Source organism: Coptis chinensis, chromosome 5 (genome assembly GCF_015680905.1).
Source record: "Coptis chinensis isolate HL-2020 chromosome 5, ASM1568090v1, whole genome shotgun sequence".
NCBI lineage: Eukaryota > Viridiplantae > Streptophyta > Magnoliopsida > Ranunculales > Ranunculaceae > Coptis > Coptis chinensis.
In genome coordinates, this window is record NC_141460.1 from 73756445 (window position 1) to 73774819 (window position 18375).

Consider the following 18375-nt stretch of genomic DNA (forward strand, 5'->3'; position numbering starts at 1 on the left):
TAAGATCATACTACTGAAATGGAAGGCCAAACAGAGCTTAAAGAAATTCAATCCCCACTGGGGCCAAAGAGAAGAGTTAGGTTTGTGTTGCCAGATAAAAGTCCACAGATGGATGCGAGCATGCAAGAGGAGCTACAAGACCTATAAAGAGGCTTGTTATTGATTTTGGATATGATTTCTTGAGGAGGAACTGCAGAGGCCCTACCTATGCGTTGAGCATACCTCATGCCTCAACCCTGGAGGTGGGGAAGGTTTGTCATGTTTAATTATCTTTTATAGAAAAATAATGTTTCTTAATTTTGTAAATGTATATCATAGGCTCATAGCTTCAAAACTTCCGTTTCCATGGTGTGGATGGAATGTGGGTGGTGTAATCTGTTGAATCCAACGTGGATCAGATAATGAGCCATTGGAAGCAATGAAACATTAGATACAAGGGACCAACTGGTTGATATACCCCCTCTCCCAACCCTTTTGAGATTTTGAGAATACAATGGCAATAGAATTTTTTTATCTCACAAGTTAAAACTGTCAGTCTCTGTATTCAATATTCAACCCTGACGTTAATTTAATATGGCATGCCTTGGGTCTAGTTTGGCCAAGTGAATTAAAGTTTTGCCTGAAAAAGATGGAGATTGGTTTAATTCTGGACGTCGACTTTGCCGATAACCGCTTCCATGGCAGGACGGATTACAAAATGAGCGGTATGAATTAAAAACAATCTAACAATTAACAGTCTACAGAAAGAAACTATGTTTATTGAAACTACGTTTAAGTCGGTCCATTGAAGCACGGTCTTTAAAGAATGAAAGAAACAAAATGACTTGTACTCAGAACTCAAAAGTTATATTTCAATAGATTAGTTAAATTTCAACCATATGTCCGCATAAACTCAATTTTCAATGCCTATCTAAGCAGCCATTTATCAAAATCTTGTCTTACTTTCTAGAACTTTCATTAATTCAAAATTTTAATTTTGAATACATAGACCAAAGGAGACAAGCTTTCATAAAACCACAAATAGAATTATATTACAGGCGTTAACAAAGTATATTCTAATCAACAAAATTATCATCCACTTGCAAAATGGAAAACAGCAAATGGGGAATAAAACTACACTCATACAGTACAGACTTCAGATCCGCGACAAAACTAACCCTTCTACAAATATCTCAACGCAAAGGCACTGAAATTTTTGGATTTTCCTAGTCCAGGTAGAGCACCCATGGAAAAATTATATCTATGCTTCTGAAGATAGGCGGATGTAACTAATCCTGAATTGTTGGCAACTTTTCTAGCAACGACTCCAAGAATACTGAACACAACTTTGTAAGGGGCGGAAGAACATGTGAGGATCCACTGAATATGGTTTCCCATGGCCTTTCTGATGGTACGAATGGGACTGATTGAGTCTGTTCTTTTTCAATATGGAACTGGGGGAGCTCACCATAAATAGACGTGTACCCATACTTTCCTGTTTTATAGAGAAGTACATGTCAGACTATATAAGAATACAAGTAACTGAAGATTATGTATAATTTGTTCCAAACAACTTATGATACAACCAGTTCAATTTTCCCCAATTAACTAAGGTGACACACAGAGAGACTGTTCAAGCGTATCCTATTTACTTTGTTTCGATTTATTCATGGACTAATTGTTTTGTGTTCAAGGCGGATGGCCAGATAACAGATCAAAACTGTCAAAGTTGAGGAATACTGGTTAAACGATGAAGTCAGATGATATTTCCTCCATAACTGAACCTTCTTATAGTAAAGTGCATGTGTCCCTCTATATTCATTGTTGAATATATGTACTGTGGCCTGGAGGATAAGGAAACTTGAATGTCCTTTACTCCATTGTGCATAATTTCAAATTATAATATTATAGTATGCATCTCCAGAAATTTTTGGCAAATCAGACTGGTTTAGAGAAATGTTGCAATATCAATTAAAAAATACAAGCAGCGAGGAAGAATTACCTGTTTCTTCAGAGGGAACAAGACCCTTCTTAAGATTCCGGCTACTTTTAAGATCATCTTTACTGTATGGATCAAAAACGACGTACTCATGGCCACCACTTATATATACAAGCAATTCTGGAGGTTGATCTTCATACGATACTTCTTCGTCATGAGAAGATGGAGTAGATTGAAGAAAGCAAATCCCCCCTCCCTTTGACTGAGATAAGAAAATAAGATAGAAGAAATAGTCAGAAATGTAAATTTTTCAACTAGATAAACTGATAGTCTGCTACTGGGCAAGTTCTCAAGGAGATCATAATCCAAAAAAATGCATGACATCATCCACAATCATTTGATAATTGATAGATTATCGGAATTACAAAATTTAAGGGAAAAAAAAATGATTTCCTCTCTTTTAACAAAAAGCAGTTGCAATTCTGTAGTGTGGAAAAAAAATGCCTACAGTCATCCAGGATTCTTCAAGGCTCACCAAGGTATATAAAGTTATAAACAGATGCAACTCCACCATCAAAGCAGAGTGATTTTGGGAGAAAAACTAGAGTTTGCCATCCTTAGACATAAACAGATAATAAATAACTTCCTTACTGCATAGAAAACCAAAACACTATACCTTATTTACAGACCAAGTGGACACAGGAACTGGATCATCCACATTGAATAACAAGATTACTCCATCTCTGTCCTGCACTGGTTCCTCATTAGAACCCCCCCGTTTACATGAATTGGGAATAAGAGCCAGAACAGCAAAACAAGAACGGTCTTTACTACAAGCTACAGCTGCAAAAAAAAAAGACAACAACAAAAAAAACAGTTTGATTTATTAAGTATATCTAGTTACTCGTGAAAAATGGAAAATACTCTCAAGTAGGCGGCTTCAGTTCTAGGGGCACATGGAAATCAAGCATTATCGAGGCTAAGAAATAAGCATGAGTATACAGATTTTAAGACAATTATCTCAACTATATAGGACAGAAAGCCCTTGAAAATCAGAGAGCACTTTAAACAAACTGGTTATTCTTATTGGGTGACCAAACAAAAATCTGAATTAATTAGGAGTGAATTAACTATTGGCATTTTACATTATTCTCGAAGGGCTAATTTGATACCATGGATATGTCGACACGGAAAATTTCAAGACAATATTTTCAAGCTGATTCTGAATCTCAGTAAGTTCTGAAATTTTCGAACACTATGTCAGCAGGTTACATTTTCTTTTCATGGGTGATAGCCTGACAGGGCAAACTGGTAAAAGATAGGCATGTGTATCATCATTGTTTGATAGTGAACATTTAGATAGCGGAAATTACAATACTGATTCTGAAATCTCTGCTGCTATTTCGGTATGTTGCAGCATTTTGATCTATGAGGAAGGCTGGCTTCTAACTCATCCTATAAATTGAAGAAACAAAGACGCAATTAACATTCAACAGTGTAAGAGACTAAGCAGACACAAACCTTCTGCATGAAGTTTATATGACCAAGACATAGAAAGCATTGATGTACTCCAAACAGATAGCTGTGTTACTGAATCCAGGGATGCTGAAACAATGAATTCTGACTTTCCAACAAAAGATAGCGAGACAATTTTCTGTATAAAAATGTATATGACAATTAGTGGCTTAGTGCACTCTGATCACAAGAAAAAATAAAGGTAGTCTAAGGACTTGCATAAACCAGCTCTGTTTTAGTTATTTCAGTTTGTTCAACATATATTTGAGACTTATAGCATAATCCCACATCGGGAGTCTAAAGCCTTGCATAATACTATTTAAGTTCTTGTCCTTGCCAATTGGTTTTGAGTTGGATGCTCCAAAGTTTAAGATGGTATATGAGCAAGCTATTTCAATTTGGTCCAACAGCCCGTTTCTCCATGCCACCCAATAATATTAGTCCACATGTTAGGCTCAAGTAATGTGACACGTGAGGGAGCGTGTTGAGACATGAAGTATAATTCCATATCTGGCCTAAGTAATAGTGTATAATTGCCAATTGGTTTTGAGGTGGAAGCAACAATATTGTAAGACAAGAAAACAGTTAATTCCATCATCTTCCTTCCAAATCAGCAGAAATAACCAGGTTCAGGAAACAATATCCAAATTTTATTTACCGCGAGTGCCTCTCCAATCACAGCGACGAGGACATTTTTATCAGCATCCCACAACGTAATAATAGTTTCTGCAGCCACAGCCAAGACAGAGCCATCAGCAGAAAATGCAACAGCAGTCATAGGTCTTTTCCTGCACATCAAACCACATTATATCATGATTGAGTAACACAATGGTAAAAGGTACAATATTTGCACATCCTACAACATGGTTTCCCTTTATGCCATGCACAGGTGGGGGTAATAACTACTTACCTCCCATGTTATTTCTGTCTCAAGTCATAACATAATACATGGAAGAATTCAAATCGCGACAAGGCTTTTCGGCTTAATTTTATTTCTTTTTTCTCTTGAACGTGCACCTAATTTGTTCAAATTCAGATTGGGAGTTGCAATCCATGCCTAATTTGAAAAACATCTTTGCTTTCTTTTATTTTTCTATCTTGCAAACAATTATATAACATTAATTGCCTAGAATGGTTGACTGGAAAAACATTAAGCATAGAGATTATATTCATTTCTCCTTACTAGACAATAGAATAAACTTCTGCTGTATCAGATGGCTACCCAGTCTCACTCTAAAAGAACTAACACAGTATATTTACACCTATCAATAGGATGTTTAGACAGGACTGGATCCGGTTGAACTTGTATAATTTTAGCTACTTGAGCTTTTATGAGATATTCTCCCCTTAACTTGACGGCCAAGGCAGTTGGGGAAGCATTTGCCATGCGGTATGGAAGTTAAATACCATGAAAATCCGAAAAAGGCCAAAATAAAGGGCTAGTTTTTGTATATAGACAAAAATCACACAATATTGAAACATGGGAACTTTTGTGAATTATGTAAATCTAAAAACACATTTACTGACCTGAATTTTTATATTTCGTTAAGTTCCAAGCCAATAAGTCATACATGGTAAATTATATAAAATGTTATCTTAAAAGATAATCTGTGATGTACATTGGTGGAAAAAAATATAAATGGACCTTTTGCAGTCTCTACTGCTTACTTAATAGCAATAAGAAGTATGTTATTATTTCCATTTGAGAGTATGTTATTATTTCCATTTGAGAGTGGAGAAAATATATGACAATCTTCATTAAAGACAAACTAAAAGAGCAAAGCAGAATCATACTTGTATGAACCAACTGAATGGCATCTCCAACCAGATTTAGAAGGCACTTGATCTTTTTTCCGTATGCTGGAACTGCGAACCCAAACCTGAGAAATTGAAATTATTTTACACAAACATTTGTTATTAAAAACTGAACATAGAAATACAACAAATGAAGACCTAGCATCTACAGATCATTCGTCATCCAAAGGCTACATAATATAAAAGTCTTACACTAGGACTAACAAATTTTACCTTGAAGTCTCCTCCAAAGGAAGAGCTTACAGCCATATCACGGGTAGGATGGAATGCCAGAGCAGAAATTCCAGCATCACTATTGAGTGAAAAATGGAAGTACATTTCAGAAACAATAGCAAAATCTTTAACCACACCATTTTATTTTATTTTATTGCCAGTTCAGGTGATTTGCTGTTACATAAAAACTGTGCTATTAAATCGGCGAGTACTCAACGAGTACTTGGTGGGGAATCGCTACTCGGTACCTAGCCGACCCGACCAACCAATTACTCCCCGTAAGTGATCGGGGTTCAAAATCGCCGAAAGTAATGTGGTTACCGATTTATGAGGAATCGAATAGTTACTCACCATAAATCGGTATATAAAAGAAAACTAAGATTTTTCTTTTTCTGAAATCAAGTTAGGGCTTTTCTCCAACCGCGAAAACAAGCTCCAATTCCAACCTCTTCTCTAGCCTCTCTCCAATTCCAGCCGTGAAAACAAGCTCTAATTCCAAATACGTTTTTTTCTTTTTCTCCACTTTCTTTTTTTCTTTTTCTCTCTGTCTCTCACTCTCTCCAGTCTCTTCTTCTCTACGTTTTTTTTTTCTTTCTTTCTCTTCTCCTCTCCAGTCTGCCACTCGCCCACTCTCCACTCTCTTTACAAATGCAAACGTCGATTTTTTTTTCCCCGATAATCTTCACAAAATATGTTCAGTGAACACTATGTAGTGTATTATGATTTTTGAGAACCCACTTGAATACTTGATGACAATTTAATATAAAAAAAATAAAAAAAAATGTGCGACCCATGTTTTGCATTTGTAACTATGACAAGTTAAAGAAAATAAAAGATTGAAAAACAATGATATTTGAAACTTTAGTAGTCAAATAACTATGGACAATGTCAACATTTCTATAGCATATTGATAGCAAAAATTTTGTACAATGTTGTATGCCACACATGTACATGCTACATATAAACATATAAAAATGAAGACATCTCGAGTAATCCCGATTAATCCCGACCCGAGTGACATCCTCCACCAAGTAGCGACGAAGTAAGCGGTTTAAAAAAAATCGCCGAGTAATCCCGATTAATCCCCGACCGAGTAGACCTACTCGCTACTCGCACCTCCATCGAGTAGCGATTTAACTACCCAGCATAAAAATAACTCCTTGTACTTGGATACTAGTTAAGGGGTAAAAGGGTTTTCTGGGTTCAGGCTAATAATACTAACAATGGTTCTAATTTTTTTATCGGTAAAATTATATAAAGAAGTAATAATAATGATACTAATAATAGTAGTAATAGTTATAACATAGAGCACACAGAGAGAGAGAATGGCATATCAATTTTTGACACTTTGACAGACGCAACATTGACATGCTTATGTCCAAGTAATGAAGTCAATGTTAATTTCAGTTTGTTTCTATTCTTTTGGAGGATAAGATTCAAGGAAACCTGTGAGGCTCATAAATGACTGTAGACAATATGAATTCTCCCTTGCGCGATCCCGAATCCCAAAACTTGAGACAAACGAGACCCCCAATCCCCTCTTCAGGAAGCTTAACTTCAGCAGTACTAAGTTTTGATCCATCCATGGACACAGCTGTCAATGCCAAAACTAACTGCAACCACAAAAGAGTACTGAATTTAACTTCATGTACAGGACAAATATTATGAACAAAACTAAATAAATATGAATTTCAGAAGTGTAAGGCTTAAACGAATGTCCACTTTGAGGTTCAAGCTGTCTGGGATACATTGACCTTGACCTGGGCTCCGTTATCTTCAACAAGAAATTCAATGGGGCTCGTGATAGATTCTACAAACCCTCCTAGGCCGGTTCAATTGATTGTGTCAGCAATTTTTGTTAGTTACTTTGAATTACAACAAATTTCATTTTTGTAAACCTTTTCTCTGACTGAATCATATTTGAGAGCATTAGTCTTAGATTACCAGATCTACCCACAAAAGTTGCACATTATTGCTTCTCAATCTCAACACACGTAGAAGGAACATTTCGTGATTGAGGACAACAATGAAACAACTCCTAAGATACGCAATTTTGGTCCACAACTGGGAATGAACATAGGAATAAGGAAATAATTTGTCTCTTAATGGTTTCCTGAGACAAGAGTTGCTACCTAGTATTACTTCTTGTTACAGAACTTCAGCCATTTTGATTGTATATAGTCATAGAGAGAAGACAACATTTTACGTTTGTATGTGGATGTGTGGCATCTTGAAAAAAAATGAATACTGATGAGAAACACAGCAAAGAAACAAACAAAGAGCAACCAAAGAAAGGCAAGTATACTTCTGCATACCGTGACTTCATCGTCAGCTTGATGGCTCCTTTCACAAACTTGGATCTGCAAAATAGCATATTTCAACTCGTTACGATTAAATATACACTTTGAGAAAACCAGCGAAATCTTGACACTCCCAGCCCGTGTCATGGTGGTGAAATTAAGTGCTGATTTATGGGGAAAATAAACTTTTAGCAAAGAGATTGTATTTAGCAATGAGTTTCTCAGTGTGATTTCTGACAACAGAAAAGTAAGGTTTCTTCAATCCTCCAAAAAAAAAAAAAAAAAACAAAAAGGAATAACACTCTAGATCACTAGTAAGGGACAATCAGAATTTTAATTTTTCAAATCTGCATTTAGTTTAGAAAGCTAGATAGGTCCAACTGACTTGTCCTTCGGATGAGGTGCTAAGGTTGTTGGAGGGTTGAACCACAACCTAGGAATGGGTCCAACCTCCATCACTAACAACTAATCAATAATCTGGAGGTTCTTCGATTAAAACACATGCAGAGTTCAAGTAAACAATGAAACAAACAGCCCATGGTATTCAACTTAGCCCTCCTCTGGCTGAAGCAAAATATTAGATGAAGCGTAAGTTTTACTAGACACGCCATAATTGAAAAATAATCTGCGTCGGATACGTATCCAAGTGTCCGTGTCGGACACATTGAATGTGATATACCTCATTTTTTTTTTATATTTCACTGTGTCAGACACTCGTATCCGTGTCCATGTAACTTGGGATAAAGACGATATGTGCAAGGATGATGTGCATAAGAACATTGTGAGCAACAAAATCAACCCAACTGATCTCCATATGGGATCCATTACTGCAAGTCTGTGGGCAGGTGTATGTGTTCATGTCCGAGAAAGATAGAGAGTTGGTTAGCTCCAAAATGTGCAGGTTGTTAATGATTTAGAGATGTGTTGAAGTACTGAAGTAGCCATCTTTTATTTCAATTGATCTTTCCAACCAATGACTATTCAAATGACATACTATATGTTGGATTTAAATCCAAACAATCCAAGGTGTCAAGATGAACATCATGCTTCATAAAGAAGGCTAGAAAATAATCCTCAACGATAGCTAAACTTACAATGTAGGGTAAATAACGAAGGCCAAACCCTAAATGAAAACATAGAATAATAAAAAACTCGCTTCAAGCACGAGAAACTTCCAAAAAAAAAAATCAAACGTCAATAGCCTAAACATGGAAATCTAACCAACATATTGAATGCAAACAGGGTTTTTTATGAGATTAACCTATCTACCTGTGAAATTTCACGATTGTCAAACAAACTGTAGAACTGTATGCTATAGCTTTCCGTCTGAACAACAACCAAACCGGCACTGTGATCAAACACAACCCCCCCACGTAAACCTCCATAGATCTCTGGAAAAGAACAAGGAAGCTGAACATACAAAAGTCGGAAGTTATTAGAAGTATATTGGGTCTTAATTCCATTGCACAATACATAAGGAACTAAAGCAATGCCACAAAAGGGACCATAGTGTAGATGGAAAGCATATAAATTTCATTGATAACTAGTATGCTAGAGTTATAAGGGATATCTCCCGAGAGGCCATAGTGACCCACCCCCCTCCCCCCCCCCCCCGGCGGAATTTAAATCGCAATTGGAATGCACTAAAATGCTGACTATGTTAGCAGTAGTACGTTAAATATAATCCCACTTATAATTATTTTTGCAGCTTCATACTTCCCCATTCTTTGCAAATCTTTCATATTGATTCAAAGACACAGAATTAGCTCTGCCAATCATAAGTGGGACCACTTGTCTGGCGTGTCAAACTACAACTATGCTATGGTACCACAGTAAATGTACATATTGTAAAGAACAAAGAACAGTAGAACTATGGCTGAGACAAACCTCAATGCCAGATATGGACTTTATGATTTCCGTGGAAGGCATTTTCAGTAAATGAATTCGATTATTTGCACAAGATACCTGAAAATAAATAACTTCAGTAAGTTGGATCACGTTATGTTCCACTGAATCCATTACGGAATCGATATAGAAAAGAGAATGTTATTGCCATATCTACACTGAAGTTGAAATAAGTTCTCACGGATGATAGAGAAGGGTCTTGAGATTCTGTAAAATATAAAAGTGGGGCCCCAATGCGCGGCAGAAATTTCTTCTTCCCAGTCTCAAGCTGCCAAACCACAAGAACTCCTTCCTTTCCACCTAATTATGAATACAGATCCCAAAAATTGTCAGAACATACTCAAAATAGCTATACTGTTCGTGAGCTAGGAGTTATCCATAACAAGCTGTTTAATTTGTTTATAATTAAAGGGCATTTATTACCAGTTAAATACTAAAGTCCTCTAAGCTACTATAGTTACATATTCTTTTTTGATAATTGAAGACATAGTTAGCTTTCACGAGGAGCCAATCGTCCCGGAAAACTCATGGACTTCCAAATCTACCATGCTAGAAGAATAGATCACTAATAAATTTGTCAGGACGGTGTACCAAAACAATTCTGTGAAAGAATATGGAACTATTCATTTAGAGCCCAGGGTTAAAGCACCACCTTACGTCATGTAAGGATCTGTTTTGAAAGCCACAATCATCCCTTCAGACCATATGATTCTTTCATAAAAATCTACCCCATTTTTAAAAAGTGATATGCAATGGATCAGAAGGATCCGATCATCCAAACTTTGTGTATGCCATATAGTCTAGGTGAGCAATGTAAACCATTGATTTCACCCCAACTCCCTTCAGTTCCCACAAACTTAGAAACTACCACATGAATGTGTCATTGTAAAGCCGTAAGTTTTAGCCTTACCTGAGTATAAATAAGCTCCATCAGAGGAAAATGATAGAGTTTTTACTTCAGATGGGTGCCAGTGCCAAGTTGTGCAGGAGTCAGCATCATCACCTTCCCTCACCCCAGGCCTTTCTTCTTCATTCTTTAGCACTCTTCCCTTCTTTGTTACTCCACTTCCAGAAAATTCTCTGTTTCCAAAATCTCTCCAAATCAAAATTCTCCCAGTTACATCCCCTGCAGCTAAAATTCTCTCCTTTGGATGGAAAGCAAGAACTGAAAAGCTCTTTGTGTGATGCAACTTCATCTTCTTCACATCATACTTGGAGTCCTTCGCTAGGATTTTCCATAGGTGAACCTTGTGCTTGTTTCGGATACCAAAATATTCCCCAGAGGCACTGATGGTGATAAACTCAGGGTATCCAGTCTACAAAAAAAACACAGATGCGTTCAACAATCATACCAAAATCTCATACTCGGCGTACGTTATAAAATTAAAAACAAATAAAGCTATGTAGTTGACAACAATCTTCAATTGTTATTTTAACAAACGATCTTCATGGAGAAGACAAAACTCTACTATAAAATATTGGGAGGACAGAGCACTGTACTTTCAAATTCAATCCAGTAACGCTCATATCTGACATAATTTTTCCAAATAAGTTTTTATAATGCTTCAATTCCTTTCCATAGGACAACTTAAACCTCTCAAGGAAAATTCATTGGTACTAAGAAAATCTACTTTTTTTTTCATTGTTTAACTAAATTAGTTCTTATAGTGAAGTAGTGCTTGTTTACAGATTACAACTATATGCCTAGTCAAAATCCATATAAAGTAAACTTAATCACCAAAAACATATAAAGTATGGACAAGAGCCATCTGAAAGTACCTCTGCCAATACTCCACCAACTAGAGAAGACTTCGATAAGTTGCACTTCCAGATTTGTCCAAGCAAACTTTTACTCCCAACATCAGGTTTACTGGCATCTTTGACAGAAACAAAAGCAAACAGATCAGAGGGTTTCCCCTTGCTCTCAATTGGTGTAGCAATTATATTTGGAATCACCTGAAAATCAAGACAAAGTTCAAGATTATTGCCACTTGACCCAACTTACCAAATAGATTAAGTATCAGCAAAAAAAAATCATAAAGCCAGTTTATAAACAAAATTCAGATTCATAACCTAAGCAAAGGGGTCGCTTCCGAAGAAAATTTGAGTTATTTAGAAAACTAAACTATTCAACAACGTTGAAAAGGCGTCATAACATGTGCTAAGAAATCAGTATCAAACTTCACATGGACACACAAGACACGTACAAACATACATATATAGAGTTCCAGCAGATGTCCAAGTGGAAAATACTTGTGACTTCGAATGAAAATACTAATACTACTTGATCCTTTGGTCAATACACCACCCACATTGACTTAATAGTAGTAATTAAACATCGAGACCCAAAATCACATTTTACCTAATTCGTAATTGAACAACACAATCCAACTTACCATGGAGAAAACGGGCCATCGAATATCAACTTTTCTAATCAATTCAGCAACAGAAAAATCCCAATAACAAATAGTACCATCAAGTGAACTAGTCCAACAATAACACAATATTTTACTAGCAGTACTATTAGAACCACTTGGTAAAACTATCACACTAGTCACATCTCCTTTATGCCCTTCCAGCTCATTTATCTGCAAAAACCAAACAAAATTATAAATATCACTCTCAAAAACCCAAAGTTAGAAACTTTAATTGAAAATATTTGAATTACCAGCATGGTAGTTGAAGTGCTGTAAATAGAAACAGTGTTTCCAGTACAAACAAGTAGTTTTTTTCCATCGTTTGAAAATGCTGGTGGAGAAGAAACTAAACTTTCTCCACCTGTAATCATTTTTTTTTTCTTTGGGATACAAATATGAAAGACAAAAGAAAAAGAGGATTTGTTAAACCCTAACCCCTAAATTTCGTACGTTAGTTATTGAAATGTCGACTCCATTTCGGTGGGATTTTGAATATGCCAGGCTTGAAACACATGTAAGTGGGCTAAACCTGGACCGACCAAAGAGTTCAAAACCGAACCCCAAATCCGTTTTCAATTGCCTTACTACACTAATACCAATCCCATTATCCGTATTGGATTATTGAAAGACTTGTGGTCCGGATTTTCAATTTTTTTGAAAATTGCACGTGATTTAATATGTGTTCATGTATCTATAGGGGGAAACGGTATTATTATCTAGTTATTGGACTTGAGGAGTGGAATTAACTAGAATTTTTGGTAGACCACTCATTTTTGGTCTGTTTTGAGGCATGAAATCCAATATAATTGAATTCTAAACGGGCTCCAATTCTTTTTATTAAGTCTTTGAGAGTCCTCTATTAATCCAAAAGAATCCTAGACTATGGAAATTAGTTTCTTATTTCTAATCCGAAAATGAGGAAAATAAATAAAATAAAATGAAATAAACCAAAAGTTTGAGTCTATTTGAAGATTCTATACGTCAACCAAACACATTAATTTAAATAGGAATTGAATTCCGATGATTTATTAATGTTTGCCAAACACACATTTTGTAAGTTGGAATCAAATTTTATTCTAGTAGATTCCATTCCAATGGTTTCCAAGTTCCAACTCCATTCTATTCCTAATTAGTTTCCAGTCTCAGTTGCCAAACGCCACTCTTAATCCAACTGTTTAATATGTCGTCTTTTTTATATTGGATTTTACCCTACCCGATATTTTGCGATATTTTGTAGTATTATTGAAAAAGAAGAAAAGTAGGGGAAACGGTGTTGTTTACATAGGTTTTTCTCTTCTCTTTTCTTCCCTCATCTTATTTCTTAGACTTATTCAATAGGTAGACTAATTTTATTTTTTATTTTTTATTGGGTAAGAGATTTGTGGTTTATGAAAATGCTAATGAAAAGGCTCAGTGGGGTGACTAGCGGAAAATATACTTAATTAGGTCAGAATTTCTGACTATATCGATCTAAAAAGAGCCTAAATTCTCGCTTAGAATATGGTATGCTGATAAAGCAAATGGATATGTGATTTCTCTACTCGGATTTGACTACTCCCTTGTGTTATCACTCATATGAGGTTTTTTGGCTAGATGCTCACAGGATATGTATTAAGTATTCTAACATATGTCTCAGAAAAATACTGCCAAATATAATTATAGATGCTCATGCAAGATATTCATGAAAAGATGCAATGACTATTACCTACATATTAATCTAAGTTTTAAAAATTAAATCCTAATTCAAATACTACGTGAGATTTTTAAACTAATATCATCATGGATAAAGGAGCAATATCATTATCACTAAGTGCATAGTATAAACTATTTTTATGATTTTTATACTTTTCTAATTTTTATACGACAAATAATACGTAATATACAACATAGTATGTGCTTAAACATTTACAACATGTTTCTATACCACCCCCAAACAGAATCATGCTTTGTCCCAAAAGTATGGAATGAAAATAAATGATAGAGAGTACCATATATAGAAAAGTGCTTGTAAATGGGAGCACCTGAAAAAGAAGGTTAATCTATACTAATATAAATAAATAAAAACATACGCAACTCTTATATGAGTTTCACCCGTTATGGGGATAACATTAAATAATAAACAGTGCTTGGGACATAAGCGGACTCTAACATAAATAAAATAATACCATACATTCACAAATCAAGCATACGTATATCGTGGATCATATAGGATTAGCTTCCTAAATTTCATGAAATAGTGACATTTCACGAAATTAAGGTACCTAATTACATTATGCATTCCAATTAAATCAACAAGACTCATGGTTTCTATATTTCAATATTTATACATGCAATTTTAATACGTAAACGTACAATATGCTACAATTAAATATACCACCCCTAAACAATTTGGGAGAAGGGGGTTCATGAAATAATTCAATAACACAATTAAATTATGTAACTAACTAGCCTAGACTCTAGACTCTATTAGAGTAAATATGACATGTAATGGGTGTCAAAAAGATTTGAGTTGAAAGACCAAAATACTCCACCCCCAAACAAAATTTGAAAACTCTTTGTAAGTTTGAAAATTTTTGTGGCCTACACTCCAGAAAGGTGGTATGTTACAAAAAATTATATGGGTCTTTTAAAGTCATATTCCCTAGACTTAATGTGGGGCCGTTTTATGTCGATTCCCAAGATTGTGCACACCCCCAAACAAGCAATAAACTGTGGTGACACAAGATGGATGATGCGTGGTCAACTATAAACTAATAGTCGAAAGAGTTGGGAGTCTAACCATAAAAACATGATACTAAATGCACCCCCAAACAAAATGAAGTGGTATAATTGGAAATAATCATGTAGAAGAATGAATGAAAACTTATGCAATCCATCAAAGAACATATGCAAACCATCATGTTGTAGCTATTTTAAAGAGTTAGAATAACCCAAAAAATGAACTAGTGATACTTTTGGTGAGAAATGAATGAAGTATGGATCTTGATGTCTTTCATGAGGCTCAGATGATGAAAATAAGACAAACTAAGTTTCTCACTACACTCAGTCAAAGCTTGGCTCTAAACTACAAGAATGGTGTACTCATGGGATTGTGTGCTAGGCAAAAACTTGTCACTGTGAGGGTTGAAAAAATTATAAATGATCTCTGAGGCAAAAGGCTCAAGTGCAAATTTGAGGTTCTTTTGAAATGGTGGAGGAATTGATGGCTTAGTTATGGTAGATGGTGGATGGTGGTTGGTTGGTGGTGAATCCTCACACACTCTTGAGAACTCTACATCTAGCTTGGTTGAATCCACAAAGTTGTGGTCATTGGCTTCATCCTTAAGAAATTCATCTATTTCTTCCATCCCAAGAAGTTACTTCATTTAATTATTGCACATTAACTTGTTCATGCCTTAGTATAGATTAGAATTGTTGATATTTATTTCCTCACTCTCGTTACTTATAGAATTTTGTTGATTAGAATTCATGCATAGCTTATAGAATTTTGTTGATTGTTCCCATTACTGTCGTGCCTGCAGAAAGAAGTTTTTCAAAATTAAAATTATTGAAATCATATCTTAGATTAACTATGTCACAAGAAAGACTAAATGAGCTAGCGCTAATATCTATTGAAAATGAATTTTTAAATAAAATTAATTTTGAAAGTTTCATTGAATGATTTTGCAGCAAAAAATGTGATAAGGGAAATATTTCGATGATCCACTTTGTGTTGATGGAAGACTGGAAGAGGGCCACATTTTGTGTTGATGGAAGAGAGCTTGCCAAACATACACATCATCTAATTCTTTGAAATTGGTTCTCAAAGCCTTGGTAGAAGCTTTCATCCCAACATCTTCGGATTCACAATAGTAGCTAGCACAATATCCATTTTCATCACTTGAAACACTTTTTCCATCTTGTTCTCCACCAAACATCTCTTTCAGATCTCTCTTCAGCACCTCGATCTTCAATTCAAACTCAGACAAATTATTGATCCCATATTGGATTGCCTTGTCCCTAGCCTTCTCTTCAATTCACACATGGTTTAATTTATATTTTCTACTAAGCTAGTTTGAAGGCAGTGACTGATGTTGCTGCTTGTGTTGTTCCGAACATGGTTTCATTTTTATTTTATATTGTTGCATTGTCATCAACATCAAATGATATGTTATCGTAATTCTATGGCATGCAACAATAGAATGCAAAAACATGAGGAATGCAACGACTTCTTTTTCATGAAGAACATGAAAATAAGCATAATCTTTCCGTATTTTTAGTGATTTGTTTTTTTTATTTTTTTTATTAAATTAATATAACACCGTTACTACCCTTCAGTTTGGGTGTTAATGGACAAATGTCGATTTATTTATGTAAGGTGTAAAAGTTTAACTTTTCCACCCGAGCGGAGAAGATCTGCCCCTTGAAGAAACTAGCTTTTACGCCCGACCTATGGTTGGGCCTGCTACATTGATATTTAATGATCAAAGTCCATTTGAAAAAATAATACATGTACATTGATTGTTAATGTTAATAAATAATATATGTATTGATTTGATTTTTGAATTATAACCCTTTACTTTTAAATAAATAATAAACAATTTCATGTATAATTGATTTTTGGTTTGAAAATTATTTTTGCTTTTTAACCCAAATAATGTAGTCGGGCCTAGTTTTTTAAACCCATTATGTCTCGGCCTGTTAATTTGTAGGCTTTTATTTTTGTTTGATTTTAATGCATAAGCCCATTTGTTAACCTTCTAGGCAAAAGATGTGCTCCATCTGATAGAGAAGTTATTCCATGTTAGCGACTCATCAAAAGCAAATTTAATAAAGATAAAAAAAATCAGGATGCAAGCCGATCAAAATACAACCCTGGCCTAATAGAGATGCAATCATGTATGCAAGTGAGTTAATCTGTGAAGCCTTTTCAACTCCACAAACAAATCAAGATGAACAAAGATGAGTCCAAGTAAATTTGATTAATGAATTTCCTTATGGTAACACTTCTCTCTTCAAGAATTTATTATTTTTTCTCTTCGTGATCTACATATATTTGGCATTGAAAGTAAGCTAGTCTGAGGGCATTATAACATGTATGTTTGCACGTCAAATATATTCCCTGGTTTCCTAAATCCTGATAAACAAAAGTTCGGATTTTCTACTACAACACCAAGTGCTATCCAATGATAATTAAACCATAGCATCCACATCAAAACTAAGAAGCTATATTCACCAAAAATGCTTCTCTGATGTGACTGGCATACACTTCACTAAGCATCTAGCTCAAATAATCAAAGAAAACAAAAATAACCTTTGGAGTTACCTATGATTTGAAACTGTTCTACAAAAGCAATAGCAAGGTGGGGATCATCAATTCCATAATTAATTGGCTCCACATTGTAGAAAATCAAATGCTCTTAAGCATTAAGATATTGAACAAAAAATGCAATGACTGTGAACTCACATTGATTAAATCTAGAAATGCAAATTCATACAATGAGTATTGATGGTTTTCCAAATCCAAAGAGCACCAACCTTAGTATTGATAGTCCTAGCTAAATTTTGGGTTTGGGTATGTTTAATCAATCTGCAAACAACCAAGAAACACAACAATGTATGTATAAGGCTATAAGCATTTGAAGTACCAAAAGTGTTCAAAGTTCAAACTTCAACTACAAACCATTTAACAAAGCAATCCAATTGAAATCTGGAGCTCTCCTTGCCAAATTTTCAAACATCTTTTATCTATACTAATAAAACGTACAAAGAAAACATTGCTTCAACCATGATTTAGTCACAAACATGACCATCCTCCTTATCAATTTGGCTGCATTATAAGTAACATTAGAGGAGCCCAACATTTTTTAGAACTTGGCGTCCAAGTGCCATGAGAAAAGTACACGGACTTGCTACATAAATTTGTTTTATTCACCAATTACGATTACAACCAATGATGTAGAGTATTAATTACAATCACCGTATAGTTTTAGTATAGTTTTAGGTAAATAAAGTGTTCCAAGCTTTGGATACGAATCAAAACCGCTTCCAATACTTGAATGGCAGTGCGTCACCTGATTGGATATCCCAATTCTACAGACTAAATTCAATCTACGTCCAGGCTAAGAGATAAATTACATATCTAAGAGGTAATATTTAGGTAGTCCCGAATTCTCAAGGCCTTATGCAAAGTGTGACCCTCATTCTTCAGTTTCAACTCCAATCATCAGTTGGTGCTAGCTTCATTGAACCTGGAGGATCATCAAAAGACCCACGCCCCAACTATTTTCTTAGAGGATGACGATAGTGTTAA

The 18375-nt window shown here is 35.1% G+C and overlaps 1 protein-coding gene across 1 annotated transcript; it reads right to left on the reverse strand.

Annotated features, from left to right (window-relative positions):
• Window positions 1-987: 987 nt before the first annotated feature.
• Window positions 988-12491, reverse strand: LOC147498825 (Transducin/WD40 repeat-like superfamily protein). Its single transcript, XM_086560706.1, has 16 exons — window positions 12335-12491; window positions 12063-12254; window positions 11446-11622; window positions 10577-10982; window positions 9848-9966; window positions 9649-9726; window positions 9031-9171; window positions 7777-7821; window positions 6908-7074; window positions 5462-5540; window positions 5228-5313; window positions 4092-4221; window positions 3440-3572; window positions 2595-2761; window positions 1982-2180; window positions 988-1474 (listed from the first exon to the last, which is right to left on the reverse strand). The coding sequence occupies exons 1-16, from the start codon at window positions 12452-12454 to the stop codon at window positions 1269-1271; spliced, it is 2445 nt and encodes an 814-aa protein (XP_086416832.1). The 5' UTR covers window positions 12455-12491; the 3' UTR covers window positions 988-1268.
• Between the last annotated feature and the right edge of the window lie 5884 nt (window positions 12492-18375).

Coding starts and splice junctions, on each gene's coding strand:
- LOC147498825 (XM_086560706.1), bottom strand. CDS start 12,454: ATGATTACAGGTGGAGAAAGTTTAGTTTCTTCTCCACCAGCATTTTCA. Junction 9,727..9,847: donor AAGACCCTTCTCTATCATCC/GTGAGAACTTAT, acceptor ATTTATTTTCAG/GTATCTTGTGCAAATAATCG. Junction 2,181..2,594: donor CCACTTGGTCTGTAAATAAG/GTATAGTGTTTT, acceptor TTCTTATCTCAG/TCAAAGGGAGGGGGGATTTG.